This window comes from Ostrinia furnacalis, unplaced genomic scaffold (genome assembly GCF_004193835.3).
Source record: "Ostrinia furnacalis isolate ACB-3 unplaced genomic scaffold, ASM419383v2 OfSCF0641, whole genome shotgun sequence".
Lineage (NCBI taxonomy): Eukaryota > Metazoa > Arthropoda > Insecta > Lepidoptera > Crambidae > Ostrinia > Ostrinia furnacalis.
In genome coordinates this window covers 149,807-168,534 of record NW_021130880.1, presented here as the reverse complement: position 1 = coordinate 168,534, position 18,728 = coordinate 149,807, and the positions used below count along the sequence as shown (strand labels likewise).

The 18,728-nt window shown below is 34.3% G+C and overlaps 1 protein-coding gene across 3 annotated transcripts in view; it reads right to left on the bottom strand.

Moving 5' to 3' along the window:
* exp (expansion) overlaps positions 1 to 18,728 on the bottom strand; it is a 104,264-nt gene that overhangs the window by 31,065 nt on the left and 54,471 nt on the right. For all 3 annotated transcript variants that reach the window (XR_003657032.1, XM_028323542.1, XM_028323541.1), the window contains exons 3-5: positions 9,999 to 10,071; positions 6,417 to 6,584; positions 997 to 1,195 (exon numbers count right to left, since the gene is read on the bottom strand). Coding sequence is in view for 2 of the 3 variants with exons in the window: in XM_028323542.1 (XP_028179343.1) it covers positions 997 to 1,195; positions 6,417 to 6,584; positions 9,999 to 10,071 (440 nt within the window). In the remaining variant the exon portion in view is untranslated. The remainder of the gene's footprint in view (positions 1 to 996; positions 1,196 to 6,416; positions 6,585 to 9,998; positions 10,072 to 18,728) is intronic.

Genomic DNA, 18,728 nt, shown 5'->3' with positions numbered 1-18,728 from the left:
CCTTCGTTTTTGCGTCATCTATCGGTTTTAGTTCAAAGTCATCCGTTGGCTTTATATACATAACCATGCCTTCTAAAACCAGTAGGTTTTCTGCCGCAAAACACCACTCGTCGTAATTCTCCCTGCCTTTCAATTTTGGCACATTAGCAATATAGTTCGTAGCCATTCTGTTTCCGCAAAAATAACGTAACACAATTTATCTATTTTGTACTAAAATAAATCTGATAAAATTGTTTAGGCCCATAACCTATTGAAACAAACGTAGATTTTTGCAACGACTGTGTTTTATTTCTTTCACATGCTACCATAAACAATATATATTTTGTTACAAAGAAGTTCTAATATCAATAAGTTTTGGGAGAGTGAGATTCTCTCAACTTTGGAGGTAATCGGTGCGATTCCCAAATGAGTCAATATGGTGTGACATCACTTTGTGTATTTGTTCTTTATTTTATGAAATCACAAGCTTTTGCCCGCGGCTTCACCCGCGTGACATTTCGTTTGTTACAGATCGTCATAAATTATAGCCTATGTTATTCTGGGTTATAAACAATAATACTGTAAAGTTTGAACAAAATCCGTTCAGTAGTTTTTGCGTGAAAGAGTAACAAACATCCAGACATCCAAACTTTCGCATTTATAATATTATAGTAGGATAGTAGGATGACCGTCCGAAAAATAAGTGTCAAAAGCCTAAAGTATGGCGGCTCTAATTAGATGTATACTTATTGGTTTGCCATGCATCAGAAAGCCCGTGAAGATGACATGTCAGATGCATATGGCAGTTCATTAAGTCTGGCCAGAGTTGAGACCTTAGTTGTTACAACGTTGTCCAAAAGATAAGGAGACATGTAAAGTGCCCCATATGGGCTACCTTTTTTTATTTTACTACATTTTGACGTTCATAAGTGCCACCAGTGGTCTAAATTGAATAAAATATTTTTGATTTTGATTTTGATTTTTGATTTTGTTGGTAGAAGAAGAAGAAGGACTCACCTGGAGGCAGCTTCGACTTGAGCATGTCCATAGCGACGACGTTGATGACCAGCACCCATATCGGGCACTCCAGGAGCTCTCCCTCCGACTTGACGAAGGCCACCGCGCTCAAGCACTGCGTCTCAAGTCTCCGACGATCAGGGTACGCACGGCGAAGCTCCCGGTTCACGTTCGACTGGAATTTCTTCATGTCGAATAACTGTGGAAGAAAATAATATGGTTAGTTAAAGCAAAGTTGAGTATTTAAAAACGATATGAGGGCTAAAACGTGTTATTATTACATATTAGAATATAATATATATAATATTTTAGACGTGACGAGACGTGGAAAAATATTGCGTAAAAATTCAAGAGACAAGGGCGAGAGAAAAAACAAAAGAACATCGATATGCTTGTCGACAAAAATAATGCAGTTTTCTTTTCTTGGTGGCCAGTGTCACGCAGCCAAGGAGGCGGTGGAGCGGCCGCAACAGTGTGACGGGGACATCCCTGCGATTTAGTTTTTTTAAAGTTCCAAATTTGAACTGGCAGCAAAAAATTAATCAATCACTGCTAGTGGCCTAAAACGCAGAGCCGCTTAGCGTTTTCAATGTAATGAATATTGTTACGCATAATATCTTAGCGTGAGGGATATTAACAGTTGGTTTTGTCGCATTTTTTGCCTTATAGCCTTAAGCAGAAACTTATTTATAAACTAATTATCGGGTAAGTGTTTACGTTACCCTGAAAATCACTTTGAACTCTACTTATCACAAATCTACTTTTTTAGAGACCGTTTTAAAATTAAGTAGCTCAGTGTAAGTACACTATTATTACGCTGATCATACTCGTAGATATATTCAATGCATGTATTACAAGTTACTTATAATAAATCATTAGCAATAATCGGATTCTGTTAAAAAGGCATTAAAGCTGCATTAGTAAATCGAAATAAAAAATCACGCAACAAAAAATCATCTACTTATCTTTTGTTAAGCGTGTATTACAAAAAGTGACGGCTGCAGTTTTTATCTGTATTAAGCAATTTGATCATACACGCGATGGTGATCTAAACAAACAATCTAATAAATGAATGCACTCGGAGATGTTATCTAAATTATTATTACATCACAATAGAGCAGTCGATATTGGATAATGAAAAGACAATCGATCATCGAATCATGGTCCAGTCATCCGACGAGTGCATCCTAAAATTAAAACTCGATGAAGCGGAACTGCTCGGTGCTCGTCTTATAATGTAGATAATAATGCAGTAACTTCCATCCCTGTTGTTTGTTTTGGTATTATTCAATGGTGTTTAGACTAAGATTTAAGCTAAATTAAGACCTTACATAGAATAAACGGCCTTGAATTATCGACTGTAAAAATGCTCTCCTATTAGTAGGTACTAAATAAATTGCTGCAATGTATGTGTTGATTTTCAATACCTTTAGACCTTTTGAGGTTGGGGGCTTTCGACTTTGATTATTAATTATACAGAATCATTTTAGACAAATTCTGCTAGCGTTTTTTGTCGTCCTGAGAATAAAGATATTTGTCAATTTTTGATACCTCTCTAAACGTGAGCCTTTTACCTAACATTGAATTGTGTGTAATTTGGATACAAAAACCATGTAATTATTCTCAAAATTCTTTAAACTATCAGCTCTATTAGCAACAATGAGTTTTTATTTAACAATACACTTTTTGTGGAACCTATACTAAGCGTGAAGACTTCTTAGAATCTAGAACTATTGCATTAGGGTCATCATCATCAATATCATCTTCAATCGATAAAGGTTTACTTTTCAACATATTCCTATCATCTCTATGATTCTTAAGGAAGTTAGCATTGCTATTAGCTTTTGCAATTGACAATGCGTAGTCTGGTATTGAGATTTCAGTCGTTGATTTTTCACAATTTCGTTGTTCCAACCCTATCAATACTTGAATAAATTGTTATTTTGATTCATAAATTACTTGTTCCTCTGTATCTACCGGCCTTTATAAGACTAATTCTTTATCAGCCAGTCATCTCAACTCGGACTCTTAAATCGAAACTGTTCTAGTTTAATAAAGATCTTTCTTATTTAATGGGGACCAAAGCAAACAAAGCCGAAAGTGCCGCGTCAGATGCATCGACGAAATTGAATGAGGCTTATGAAGTTGTTACATAATCGGTGCACTTTCGACTAGTGCTGTTACATGCCTCAATAGCTTTTCTATCGATATAGATTACTTTAAAAATTAGATTTAACTGTATATATGGATTAGAAATGAACAATAATGAATTCTAAATTCCTAACAAACTCTTTTGCAGTTAATGTTGCAGATAAGTAGTACGAACATTTGGTAAGGCGATTTGATTGCATCAGATACACCTGTCAGTGTAGCCTATTTGCTTTCCAAAAGCAAATGATGGTAAAAAGCATAAGATACACGTTTTGTTCTGTAGGATATTCAAACTGTGATTAACTGTGGCATCTTGAAAAATGCCAATCCTTATATTAAGTACCTTAACATAACAAATTATTGTGATATTCTCTGAAGGTTTACTATAGGAACCTAATTGCTATTGTTATTTAAACTGAATGCCAAAAAAGAGCTCAATTTGTATGCCACCAAATTCAATTTTCCTCCAACACTAATCGGAGCGTTTGAAACATCACTTGCATCAAGCGGCCTGTCGGCCGGTGCGCAAGATTCGATGCTATCTAAAAACACAAAACCACCGCCTACGCGTCTCTTAGCTCATCTTTCGGCCTTCGGTGCGTATGTTGATGCGTTTTTGAGATTCTTAATTATTACCGGAATGTTCGTGGTACCTACGTTACGAAATGGACATACCTACAGCTCCGGTTAATTGAGCCACAACAAGTGATGAATTGTTTACGAAACACATCGATGTATACGAGTCATCTAAGTTGACATGTGATGATAACATTGTACCTATCTTATTAAAAGTCGCAAGGGAATTCGGTGTGGGAACACGGATTGCATTGAAAAAATCCCAGGTATCAATGTTGCTACATTGTATTGTTTGGAAGATCGAAATTACTAACTACTATGGAATTATCTAGCATCAAACTAATAGTCCCCAATTTCAATTTGTCTGATCCCTTATCTCAAAGATAGTGTTGTTTCTTGACTAATTAATAAAGATAGGAGATCTCGTATCTCTTAAATATCATTTGACATTGGAAAGATGTCAATTAAGTTCCAATTTATAGTATCAAACTAACTAGATAAACAACTGATATCTATTAGATCTGAGACTGAGAGATATGATTAATTATTCTCTTGATACAATACCTATTTATATTTTTTTTAGGTAGGTAGGTTTTTCTAGGTACAGTAAGCACGTCGTGTGGATAATTACAAATAATTTCTGGGATTCTTATTTACGTCTTTATTTTAATATATAATGATCTGTAGGAACTAGCACAATTTATGGATTGACACTAAATTGTATATTCAATCAGGTATAGAACAATGCTTTTCCTTTTCTACATATTCGCTTTCCTCGCTCCCAAGGAAACAGTATAAGCGCCAAACAAATAAATGAAGCAATGATCATTCTTTTCCTTGCCTAATGTTGCTATCTTCTCTATTGTTCTTGCAACTGGCTTACGTAAAACCCGAGTAGGTAATGGTCTATGAACCAGTGATGTATCTTAGCCGGTTCACTAGGAAGTGAATCTTCCATTGTTCGATAACACGTCCCTATTTCGGACGCGTTATCGTATTGTTCATTCGCGTGTATTAATTAAAATACGTGTAATGGACTGTGTTCAATTTCAGTTATGTAACTAATACGGTCAAGACGCAGCATTTACAGTTTAAAAGATTGCATCTTAATTTAACTACAATTAATTACAGTCCGCTATTATTTAACTCAATATTTACCTGTGATTTACCCCAATATTTGAAAATATCGAAATCCTCTAAAACTCCAAACCACAGTTCCAATGCCAAGTAATTTAAATCCAGAAAAAGAAACAAATGAATAAGCAATTTGATGTCATTACCAGTGTGTACTTTCCAGATTAAGCAATTCTGTAACAGCTATAAAGGAATTATGTGGCAATGTCATGGTCAGCCCGAGCACTGATGTGATGCGTTCTAAATGACCAGTGCAGCACAATGCAACTCACATTAGAGTAATGCACGGTCTTTTCGACTTTTTGTAACGATCGTTGTCTTAGAAAAGTCTTGCGTAAGAAGAAAAGGGAGTATTAGTATCAATGAGAGATGTAATTTGTACATTTGGGTCATTAGCATTTGAGGCATAAAGCACTTTGGTTAAAATATATCTTCAACTTGCTCGAGTATCTGTAGCATCATGACTTATGTGTAAAAGTATTTCAACACTCTTCTGACTACTTCTAATGTAGTGTATTTCAAAAGAAAATATCTGGATTAAAATTACATTAAGACATAGCATAAACACCTTTATAATTTATTACAGTTTTGCGAAAAAAATACGGAACTTAACAAGCTTCAAGTGGATCGCAAGATCTCATCATCATCATCATCATTTCAGCCATAGGACGTCCACTGCTGAACATAGGCCTCCCCCAATGCTTTCCATGTTGATCGATTGGCAGCGGTCTGCGTCCAGCGCTTCCCTGCTACCTTTACGATGTCGTCGGTCCACCTTGTAGGTGGACGTCCCACGCTGCCGTACGCCGACGTACCGGAAAACGCAAGATCTAGTTTTGGATTTTTTGTTTGTACTGTAATTATAGTTACTTTATAAAGAGGTTTGTCGTCAGATCACAAGTAACTAGCCTTCATATTATGAGCCAGTTCATTCACCTCTTGGACTTCATCAGTTCAGTTTGCAAATAACAAAAACATTTCCTATTCTTTATAAAGGGCAAAACAAGATTAATATACTCCAATCTGGTTTTGAAATACTCGTTACCTTAGATTTTGCGTAGTTCTAGTTATGTTTGCCACAAAATTATACATTGGAATTACTATATCTCAGAAGTAAAGTCATTATGTAGGTAGGAATTATACAGGAGAATTTCGACATAGCTTTGTATGCTCCCATCTCGACAGAAATGATTACTTGTAAACATCCATTTGGTTGGCTTGGTACCAACTAATGCATTTTGGACGTGGAATTAATAGCTTGAGCTTTGTAATTTAATAGTGATACAAACAACTAATCTGTGTGTGCATTTATGTATGAGTTGCAGCAAACGAACTAAAGCTATCAAGAATTATGTACGCATTAGTATGAGTAAGTTTGACAAACATGAAAATAAAGAAGTTCTTGGCATAAGACTGGCTACTTTGCAAAAGAGTTGCAGTTAACTATAAAGTACCTACAAACTGTGAGTCTTTTTGTTACACAAGACTATAAAAATAACGCCACTTGCTGAAAAAAAAACTAGGTGCCTTAATTTGAATTACGAATGATAGCAACATACCTTAAATATTTTTTCCTGCTCCAGCGCGTAGCCAGGCAGTTTCAGTATGTCCTGTCCTATAGCTGTCTCTTCGTTGCTGGTGGCTGCTGTACTCTTCACAAACACACTACTCTTGGAGTAGCGCCTGACGAGTATGTTACCGGCGTCGTCCATCTTTATTTTGACACCCTGTTGAAGAAAAATATATGACGGCATAAGCACTAGGAATTTTAAAATGGTAGAGGAACCAATTTCTTTTCTTTGAAAGAGAGTCATCAAAGCTCTTTGACATAATAGTAATCGTTTGATTGTCATTATTTATTTATCATCAAAGCTGCTTATTGAGTTTGAGTAACATCATTCGTATCAAAAAATGTAGGGACATTGACTCTAACAGAACATAATTAAAATCTGTTAGTTTAACCCACAAAAACGCACATTAGCAGGTACCGAGTGCAGTGTTGTTTACAATAAATTGGGGGACAATCACCTTATTTTTTGCAAATGCCGTTATGTTGATGACATCACAGTTATGTCCTTATATTGCTAACAAAATTGATTCAAGGTCATCGACACACGGCTGTACGGTTTTTGTTTGTATAACACCATTTGTCTTATGATGATTTACGACATGACAGGAGTGCTCAACAATGGAGTAGGTTCCAATAATCGTCTGACCTATGACATCAGCGACCTTAGCCACATTGGTGCATGTCATACTACAGGCATTGTTACGACTAATTTAGATGGGAAACTATTTTTTACAGAATTACCAAAACTCAAGGAAGATAACATTGAGATATAAATTGAGGTAGATGATTTTTTTCACCGGTGTGAAATCGAATCTGTAAGCTATTTTCGACTTTGGATGCGGCAAGATGTAAATCCGTGAATATAATTTAAATGATTGTTATAAATGGCTTTAAATCTTATAACACAATGTTATTAGCATGTTCATCGTTAAACGTTCTGTCAATATGATTTGATGGATAACATTTTAATAAAATAACAATCTATCAAGATATCATTAAACGGGAAATGTGTGCTTATGACTTTATAATAAGTAGCTTTTTAAAGTCTGTTGTAATGTTGTTTATAATGCACTAGCTGTGTCCGCGACTTCGTACGCGTGAAAACCCGTTTCCGCAACATCTTTCATTTTTGCTCTGCACCTATTACTCGTAGCGTGATGGTATATAGCCTATAGCCTTCCTCAATAAATGGGCTATCTAACATTAAAAGAATTTTTCAAATCGGACATCACGCTAATAAACAAACAAACAATCAAACAAACAAACAAACTCTTCAGCTTTATAATATTAGTATAGATTTCTAGCCGCAGCTGAATTCTAGTATTATCCAATATGGCAGCGTAACCTTTGTCTATTTGGTACACGTCCTTGCTATTTGTAGAGAAACTCGAGACGCATCGCTTTAGCTAGACAAAATAAAAGTGTATCAACTTTATTCAAATCTTTGGGACAAGGTCGACTGGTGCTGCATCATAGCCACTTAAGCTTGTAGTGCTCAGCAAAGATTAAAGTTTTGATATTATTGTTTACCAAAACATTGTAATCATGAATTTATACATTTATAGTCACGAGAAAATTCTTTAAATAAAAACACTTAACGAAATAATTCGCGCTTAAAATCATTAAATCTTCATGAATGGTTATTCATGATCCAATTGACTTGCAGTTTTACCAGCGCGTCCGCAATTACCTGCAGTTAGAAGGAAGTGTAGCAACCAATTGACGAAACGTTAATTGTCGCGTCAGTTTCGAATACCGTCTGCTCATCCAGCCGATGATAATTTAATCGAATGGGCTTTTGATCCACAATCGATTTTGTATCGGACCGGTCGCATCGTTTACTTTGATCAAAGTGAAATACTTCAGTATTATTCAGTACTTTTTTTTTGGAAAATAAATTCAAAATGAAGTGTTTACTATAAAGCTATTTTAATGGACAATACTTTTAAAAACTATTTAAAATTACTTATTTTAAATATATTTTTGTTATAGCATTAGAGCGTGTAGTGCATTGTCCTAATCACGCTGATGTCAATAGATATTATTTTTAGTAAGTTCAATGTGAAAATCGTGAAGAGATAAAAGATAAAGGTAATTGGAAACAGGTAGCAGATAGGTAGAAATGGCGCAGTCAGAATTATAATATTCATAGATCGAATTAAAGTAGCTCTTACTATGTTTGAACCTTGCAACTCGATTACATCATTACGATTGACCATGAACAAAATATCTAAGTAAATCAGGCTATAACGTTCAGGTAAGACACGGGTTTTGATATATAGAACGTGCTCCGTATCGAATTGTGGGTGGATCTAAAATATAATTTAATATGGAATGGTTTGTGCATAGATTACAAAAATCTGACCTCACACAGTTGTTACCCATGATATTTGAATTTGACCAAGACTACTAAAATTTAGATACGGCTAATAAAGCTGATGTCTACTCTGATTACGCCTATGGCCTTACGTTGTAAGAAAACTATGTATTATTTTTTATTTTACTATGAGTACATAATATTTATGGTAATTACGCTCTACTAGATTCATTTTTGAGATTTTTTGATTTGTACATTACTTTTCTTACATTTTTTAACTGTTTCTTTTTTCAATAACTATTTACCATTTTCTCATTCTATGTATAAAAAAACCTTTTTATTAATGACCACAAACATAGTGGAAAAATTCTAGTATAGCCGCATTCATTTATCAGTTATTATCAAAATCAATATTTTACAAATATTTTTTGTTTACTTCATCGGCTTAAAAGCTATTCTGTGTAAACTTAATCAATACAATTCCCATATCAGCTGACCTTGTATTGGACAGCTTGTTACCGCATCTCATTTGTGTCAGAAGTATTTTCGGATCTATTGTTCACACCGTTTATTTTCAATGAACCGTACCGGGTTACATGTCTGATTTGATAACGAGATTTTGCACGCGGCAACACTTCCTTGAACAAATTATTCGATTTTACCTATTGTTTTTTTATCTATAACATACTCAGTATTTACGCCGTGCACATTTGCAAGTATGATTTCGTCTACAATCTGATTTGTAGTAGTATCATCATAAATAATTTTAATCTTCTCACCGATCTGGTTTTCGAGCAAGTGTTATTATTTTAACAGATTTTGATTTGATACATATGACTATTGCAGTAGTGGGTGTACTTTGATTAATTTACTAAAATACATGGTCATCATCTAAACTATTAAATGATGGGGTCATCATTTAAGATGGAATACTTGTAAAAAATTAGTTTCATTCGATTTAGGAGTTGTATTGTATAGTCCAAGTTTGATTGCGTCCGTCTAACTAGTCGTGACCTCATCAATGTTTTTAGCTTTGTGTCATCATGGGCATGGGAATCATAAAGCTCATTAAAATAACACGCTGGTGTTAATATTATGTTTTGCTTTACATGCAAATATACCTTTGACATGCGAGGAATCTCTATTACCCATTACGAATTAAGATATTATTATAAGAATAATTCTTACTAAATTATTAATAACTTACGGTCGTGCTGATTATACAGTATTTATAAATAATGGTTTGTGACTCACCTGTCCTATATGCCTTTTCACTTCATCTGTTTTCTGATCTCTGTGTGGATTGTTGAACCCGCAAAGGCCAATTCTGTAAAGACAAAACACAAAACATTAGTCAAATGCAAAACAGAAAGATTTGGATTCACATCGCGTGAACCATAATTTCTGATGTGATGATTTTTGCATTGCTTGGATCTCAGCCAAAAGAATTTATATGTATAAATGAGTGAAGTGCGAAAAAACCCTTTTTAGAAATAACCGTCCTATTGTTTGCACGCGTTGGAAATCACAGGAGTAATTTACATGTAGCCATTCACTGTCACGCTTCTTAACTATCAATGGCGATGTATTGCGCTGCAGCGCTTTATTGAAGTGTCTTTGGAATCTACTATTTAAACGTATCTTGTCCGATATTCGGTTCTCATGTAACAAATTGAACAATGACGACATCGGAATTTGTGGTGCATTAGTATTTTGTCGTCGTCCTGTATCGGAATATTGTTTTCTTAAAACCGTTCCTTGGCATTGGCTGAGAACTCTCATTGTCATTCCGATTTGGTCCGAAGGTTCGTCTGTGCCTACCGATTGGAAATTTCTATTTGATTCAAATACCGTTCAAAGGTAAACTTTTCTATTCAACGCGTGTAACAATTAAGTTTGACGGTGGATTGAATAATGTGATTTTAACGAAAGTTGTGTGTTGTCACGCACATGGAGAATACATATGACGATATCATTTGCGAGAGAAAGTCAAACTTTTGAATGTAGCCTCACAATGTAAGGAACATAAAATGAAGTAATTACTGTAGAAAAATAGAATCGTGTTAAATTAGTGAACGATGCAGTTCCAAGTAGAATTAATCTAGCAATTGTAGATCCTTCAACTGCAAAATAATTGGTATGATACCGAATACGTGTAGCAAATTCATGGTTCAAGTACCGATTACTATACAAGAGTGATAATTTAATAGAATCTGGGCAACAATGGAGGTATACGTGATCACGTAACGGTGTATTATGTCTAGGCGTATATTTAATTTGACCTTAATGCATAGCGTGTATTATAGAAAAGGAAAATTTAGGTCAAGTTGCATTGTTTATAGAAAAAAATCTTTATACACATAGAAACATACAAAAGTGTTTGTCACTCAATAAATGAAGTTACAGGTTTTTGCCTATACAGTAGGTAGGTACGTGTCTGTCATGATTTTCAAGGACGACCATTTTATATTTTGACCAGTAGAAAATGCATTACAGTTTCACAAGAAGGCAAAGTAAAAAATATCGATAAGACCTTTGATTCTGTATTTCTTTTATTTGCTAATTTTGTGTGGGGTACAATAAATATTATCTATCTATCTATTGTATTGATCTTGATATTTATTTGCCATGCCAAAACAAACATAAAAAGGAGTTATGTATCACAAAAACGTCTATCAATGAGTTGCCATGACTCTATGTGATTGAATAAGGCACAAAGGTCACGTGTCAAATGTTGTGGGTTCATGTGGGTTTGCTGTTACTTGAATATAACCAGCTATGCTTATATTCATAATACCTACCGACTATTTTGAAAAGTGACATTAAGAAAACTCACTGGGTATCGAACTCAGGACCTCTAAGTCTAAGACAGCTGTTCTTATCTCTAGATTATCATTTCTGAGCATAATATGAGGGCGCTCAAGCCTTTGAGTCCGATAAGCAGAGTTTTTTGAGCAGCGCCCCTTGTGAGAAATGTAGCTACTGCGAAGTTTACATTATGAGTAGAGTACTAGTTTTTCGAAGTATCGAACTCGAAGCCCCCTTGCTAATTACCCATAACTTGTTGGTTTCTCTCATTTATATTACTTACAAGGCCGAGTAGTATGTGTTCAGTTAAATATTACCTATAATTGATAAATTACTCCCCATGACTAAGCAATCACTCTAAAATATTTTAATTGTTACTAGCAAATGACAATAGCGACCTTTAGTTTATAAATGGTGTCCAACAAGGTACGGCCCAACTTTCGACAATCCATCGATCACGTTTTAATTACAAGTCGCAGATAACTTATTGTTAATTACTTGGTAATTTATCTACTAGTTTATGTTTGTCGCTTTGTTTTGTTGAAAGTAAAAACGATTGCTAACTTAGACTGCAAACGGTCGAATAATAATTTCCGATTTATAATAATAGCTGCATTAATAAAATTATAAGTAATTTATAACTTGAATATACTTGAATGTAGTGCAAAACTTATAAACAAGATTTAATAACTAACCCCTTTACTGATAAAAAGTTACACAGTTGCTGAACACTGTTTTAAAATTACATTTCCATACTAAACGTCACTTTAAAACACTGTTCAACGAGCGTGTAAGTTTTATTAGTAAGGGGGTAAAAGTTGATTCTTCCAAGGTTTTTTCATGTAGGCTTTAGGCTTTCATAACTCTGGATCCAACAATTTCTAGGGATTTCTACATTTTTAGCATCCCGAGTGTCGAAGGTATTAAATAATTATGTCCATTATTTGTATCCCAACAGGTAGGTAATTTTAATTTAGCGTTACCTCAATCACTCTCGAATATTCCATTTTAGTTATGTCTTGAGATTATTTTACACAGCACATCAGATTTTACATTTCTGCTGCAAAATATCATTTATCACAACTGCATAAGGTATCCCAGTGTAAAACATGATGTGGTTTCAGGTATATCAAATGGTCGTCGAACCAATAACGCGACGGTGAGCGGCGGCCTTGCGACGCGGGCGCAGTCGGCGCTACTATGTCATTTCGCGCACGTGGCGCCCTCTATCTTGATCTTTAATTCTTTAATTTAATTAATAGTTTGGATTTTGTTTGCGCGAATACTTTTCATTTTATGGCTTTGTTTAGGTATTAAAGTAAATGCAATTAATAAGACATAAGTAGGTACCAACTTTTTAGTATCATTAAAAAACTACACTCTACACATACTCTTAATGTTATCAATTTATTCAGGTATTTATTATTGCAATCGAAAAAAGTAGTGGTAGTTCACAAGTAGGGTTTACCTACTTAATTTTACATTAGGTTAGGTATAAACAAAACTGACATTCACTTACATGATTCAAGATACACGGACATACATATTATGGAACAACATTAAAGTAAATATTTATCTGCGTCATAAACATTATTTTGAACAAACTTTTTTATCTTACAAATACATCTGGTGGATTCTTTTGTCATTTTCGCAAACTGTTGGAGAAGGTCTGTTATAAACATAATAATCATAAAGGTGTACAATGTAGGTTTCCGTGTTTAACCAAGTTTTCTTAATGACAAAGTACGCTTCTTTCTTTTCTTTTTAGATACGAATATTTTATCCAAGCATAGTATTAACGTTACATCATAACTGTGATTGTGTAGATGTGTTTCCTCAGAAAAATAATGCTTAAAAAAAGTAGTAAGAAACAAGTAATTATTTTACATTGAAGGACATGTAAAATAAAAGAAAATATCGCGTAAAGGCTTACTCTTGTTAAAACTGATTTTGTAGCACCACAATTTGAATTATATCTAGGCAAAATTAAGGTTTAAAACGTATGAAAAATATTTCTACATTCTTAGGATTGGCAGCACTACCTACAAGCCAAGTTGTGCACATGCGTGACTAGGTTCAAGGATGTGTCAAATAATGAAATGCTACCTCCGATTCGATTTTGTTCCGATATCTAATTCAATTATGTGTTATTTTGCCATTAACTTCTGCAGTCACGACTTGAAACTATGTAAATTGGTTGACTTTGACGTTTAATTGGGGGTGTCAGGTGATTTTCTTTTGTATTATTTATAAATAATAATTGCCGCAACTGGCTGTAATTTTAAAATATGCGTACTAACTATTGTTATTGTGGTAGAGCCTTGATTGAATTATTGATAGAGAATACGTTTAATATTACGCCTGCGGGTATCTAGATAATTTGATCTGACAAAATACGTTTCGCCCCTTGATTTAATAGAAAAATACAAATTGTGACGTCACTTATTTATTAGCCAATTTCTTTAACTAATTAATGATAACTTATTTATTTCTTCAAAATCGATGGAGCATTACTACCGTTTTTCTTGGGATGCTTACATCCAGCAGTGGATTGTCATTGATTAAAATGATGATTATCTTTTTAAGGAGACCTCTGCCTTGGAAATAATTGTCAAAATAATGATGAAACTTCTGCCTTGGAAATTAATTAGTGTCAATTACCTACTATATCCAAATTGTCTCTACAAAAAGATAACAAGTATGAAAGTCGGTAAACTTAGTCCAAAACAATGGTCTTCCGGGAAAGTTCACGGCAGTGGTGATTGACAGTTTGACACTGGTTCAAGGGTGCTCGATCGGAACTCGAACCCGCGCCCGTGAAATCCGCGAAAATGCCCATTGTTTACCGAATAAACGTGTCACAGTTCATTTGGCACTAATTCTAGGCCGGAGAATGTTTACAGTTAGATAGATATTTTTAGATCGTAAGTAAATTATCGTTTAGTTCCTGTAATAATTTTAAAATTAATTAAAGAGTAAGAAACACAACAACACAAGTAGCCTAGATTACTCCTATATATTTTCACCATGGGTAATTTAAGATGCGAATTATAGCAATTTACCAATAAAAGAACAACCCAACTACATAGATATTTATTTAAAAAAAAACTCGTCAGAAATCTTAAATGGATATGATTCTAAATACTTAATTCACGTTAGTAATTTGAAAATAAATCCTACTTCCTACTAATATTATAAATGCGAAAGTTTGGATGTCATGATGTCTGGATGTTTGGATGTCTGGATGTTTGTTACTCTTTCACGAAAAACTACTGAACGGATTTTGTTGAAACTTTACAGTATTACTGTTTATAACCCAGATTTACATATAGGCTATAATTTATGACGATCTGTGACATACCAAATTTCACGCGGGTGAAACCGCGGGCAAAAGCTAGTTACGAAATAAGTAAGTAAGTACGTAGACATTCACATAAATAAGTAATCTTCTAGTTTATTACCATCCACAACACTAGAGAAAGGGGTTTCCAGCAATTATTTAGAGTTTACATAATCCAAACAATTTTCCTACCGAATAGGTATTATCGTTGTTTCCGCCCAAGTATTTTAAACGTTTCCTGTGCTATAATTATATTAATTATCAATTGAGACAGTGAAAATTCTCTTTTAATGACAATATTAAATTAATGACCAAATAAAACCGCAATTTGGAGAGTTGTTTTTGGTTAACATTGGTACTACTTTTTAAGAAAACGTGCTGATAAAATATTTTGTTACTCATAACGATAATCGAAAAGAAAGTATGACGATCTTGGTTGTCAGTTTGCATTTGTTGACAAATACCAAGGTTAGTGATGTTCTGATTCGATGATTACGTATCGATAAATTGGAGTTTAATTTCTTCATTTGCTTAATGATCCACACGTAACGTTAATATTAATAGTGTTAAGTTATGCCGCATTAAAACATGGTAGAATCTGTTTGCATGCCTTAATTGATTTTGACGTGAACTTAACACGGAACAGACTACGATTGTAACAAAAAATATCGTGACCAATTATTTCCAAAAAAAATTGCTAAATTTCACACCGCATAGTTTTTATCAATAGTAGGTAGATGCGTAACGCAAAACATAATGAATGATACGACTAAACGCGAATTGAATTTGATGGACGCCTATCATAGAGGGTTAATCGAAGTTTTGTAAAAAATCTGCAGACCAGCAACTTTATTATTGACTCTATCAAAGTAAATGGTTTGCCAAATTATAATATCGTGATCAATTTATAAATGCATAATTTGTACAATAACTTACTGAAATCATGTAAACCATGGTCTTTCTCATACAATTAAATTCATGTTTTAAAAATGGCATCTCCAAAAATCACAAGTTAACTTCACCTTTCTTTAATAACAGACAATTAAAGGACCAGCGAAAAAACAGAAGCCAAAACGCAAATTACAGGAACATCGACATCGATTATCGAAATTGCAACAATCCATCGATAACAAGATTTAAGTGTCTGCAGCGCGGAAATCACTTTCGTTCGCGGAAGCGGCGCGCGCGACGAAAGTAAAAGTTGATCGGCGGGTGCCGGGTTAGCCGCAGTTCAGACATCAGAGTTTACATTTTCGTTACAAACTCGACCCTATTACAACGACGTAAGATGCCACTGTATACCTTGACGTGATGTCGTCTGTAGGTACATGCGATTGGTGGGAAACCTCTTAAGGCTAGTGTTTATGAAGATAGCTTCGAACACTTTCTTGTTAACATACGTTTTGTTAAGACTATGTCCTTCTTTCAGAGGATGTCAGAGACAAAAATGAAAACATAAGGCCACCCCAAACCGTCTGAACATTTTGATTCTGTTAACAGAAGCAAGAGAGGGCCATTCTCCTACAGAGAAGACTGAACGGCCTGACGATGGTGACGTCATTTATTACATTTATTTAGGTTGAACTTACTGAAAAGTTAAATTTATTTAATTCCTAGCAGTATTAATTTCCGAACGTAATATCTCCGGTGCTTTTAAGTTATTATTCACAACTCTGTTAAAATAAGTTGTAATATTATTAAAAACATATTTTTATATTTTAAAAAGAAATCGTTTGCCTTAGGGTATTCAAATTAGCGCAGTGTCGGCCGCCTACTGGCGGTGCTGTGGTGGTTATATGAAAAAAAAATTGCTGATAATTTAAAAGTACCTTTAGAGGTATCCTTCCGTTTGGCCANAACGATTATTTTTTTGTTGAATAGGTATTATCAAAAGGGTGGTTTCATGCGAATTTGAAGAAAATATTTCACCCCCAAGGGTGGAAAATTGGGGATGAACTTTTTTATACGCAATTTTTTTAATTTTAAGTTTTTTTTTGTGTTCACGCATTTGAAGTCGGTTTTTTTTTTAAGGAAACTTCTGTCTTGGAAATTAATTAGTGTCAATTACCTCTATATCCAAATTACGTCTCTACAAAAAAGGTAACAAGTATGAAGTCGGTAAACTTAGCCCAAAACAATGGTCTTCCGAGAAAGTTCACGGCAGTGGTGATTGACAGTTTGACACAGGTTCAAGGGTGCTCGATCGGAACTCGAACCCGCGCCCGTGAAATCCGCGAAAATGCCCATTGTTTACTGAATAAACGTGTCACAGTTCATTTGACACTAATTCTAGGCCGAAGAGAATGTTTACAGTTAGATAGACATTTTTAAATCGTAAGTAAATTATCGTTTAGTTCCTGTAATAATTTTAAAATTAATTATAGAATAAGAAACACAACAACACAAGTAGCCTAGATCACCTACTCCTATATTTCACCATAGGTCATTTTAAGATGCGAATTATAGCAATTTACCAATAAAGGAACAACCCAACTAGATATTTACTGAAAAAAAAACTCGTCAGAAATCTTAAATGGATATGCTTAATACTTTATTCACGTAAGTAATTTGAAAATAAATTATGAAATAAGTACGTAGACATTCACATAAATAAGTAATCTTCTAGTTTATTACCATCCACAACACTAGAGAAAGGGGTTTCCAGCAATTATTAAAATTTAGAGTTTACATAATCCAAACAATTTTCCTACCAAATAGGTATTATGGTTGTTTCCGCCCAAGTATAATAAACGTTTCCTGTGCTATAATTATACTAATTATCAATTGAGACAGTGAAAATACTCTTTTAATGACAATATTAAATTAATGACAAAATAAAACCGCAATTTGGAGAGTTGTTTTTGGTTAACATTGGTACTACTTTTTAAGAAAACGTGCTGATAAAATATCTTGTTATTCATAACGATAATCGAAAAGAAAGTATGACGATCTTGGTTGTCAGTTTGCATTTGTTGACAAATACCAAGGTTAGTGTTGTTCCGATTCGATGATTATGTATCGATAAATTGAGTTTAATTTCTTCATTTGCTTAATGATCCACACGTAACGTTGATATTATTAGTGTTAAGTTATGCCGCATTAAAACATGGTAGAATCTGTTTGCATGCCTTAATTGATTTTGACGTGAACCTAACACGGAACAGACTACGATTGTAACAAAAAATATCGTGACCAATTATTTCCAAAAAAAATTGCTAAATTTCACACCGCATAGTTTTTATCAATAGCAGGTAGATGCGTAACGCAAAACATAATGAATGATACGACTAAACGCGAATTGAATTTGATGGACGCCTATTATAGAGGGTTAATCGAAGTTTTATAAAAAATCTGCAGACCAGCACCTTTATTATTGACTCTATCAAAGTAAATGGTTTGCCAAATTATGATATCGTGATCAATTTATAAATGCATAATTTGTACAATAACTTACTGAAATCATGTAAACCATGGTCTTCCTCATACAAATAAATAAATTTCATGTTTTCAAAATGGCATCTCCAAAAATCACAAGTTAACTTCACCTTTCTTTAATAACAGACAATTAAAGGACCAGCGAAAAAACAGAAGCCAAAACGCAAATTACAGGAACATCGACATCGATTACCGAAATTGCAACAATCCATCGGTGTCTGCAGCGCGGAAATCACTTTCGTTCGCGGAAGCGGCGCGCGCGACGAAAGTAAAAGTTGATCGGCGGGTGCCGGGTTAGCCGCAGTTCAGACATCAGAGTTTACATTTTCGTTACAAACTCGACCCTATTACAACGACGTAAGATGCCACTGTATACCTTGACGTGCTGCCGTCAGTATATG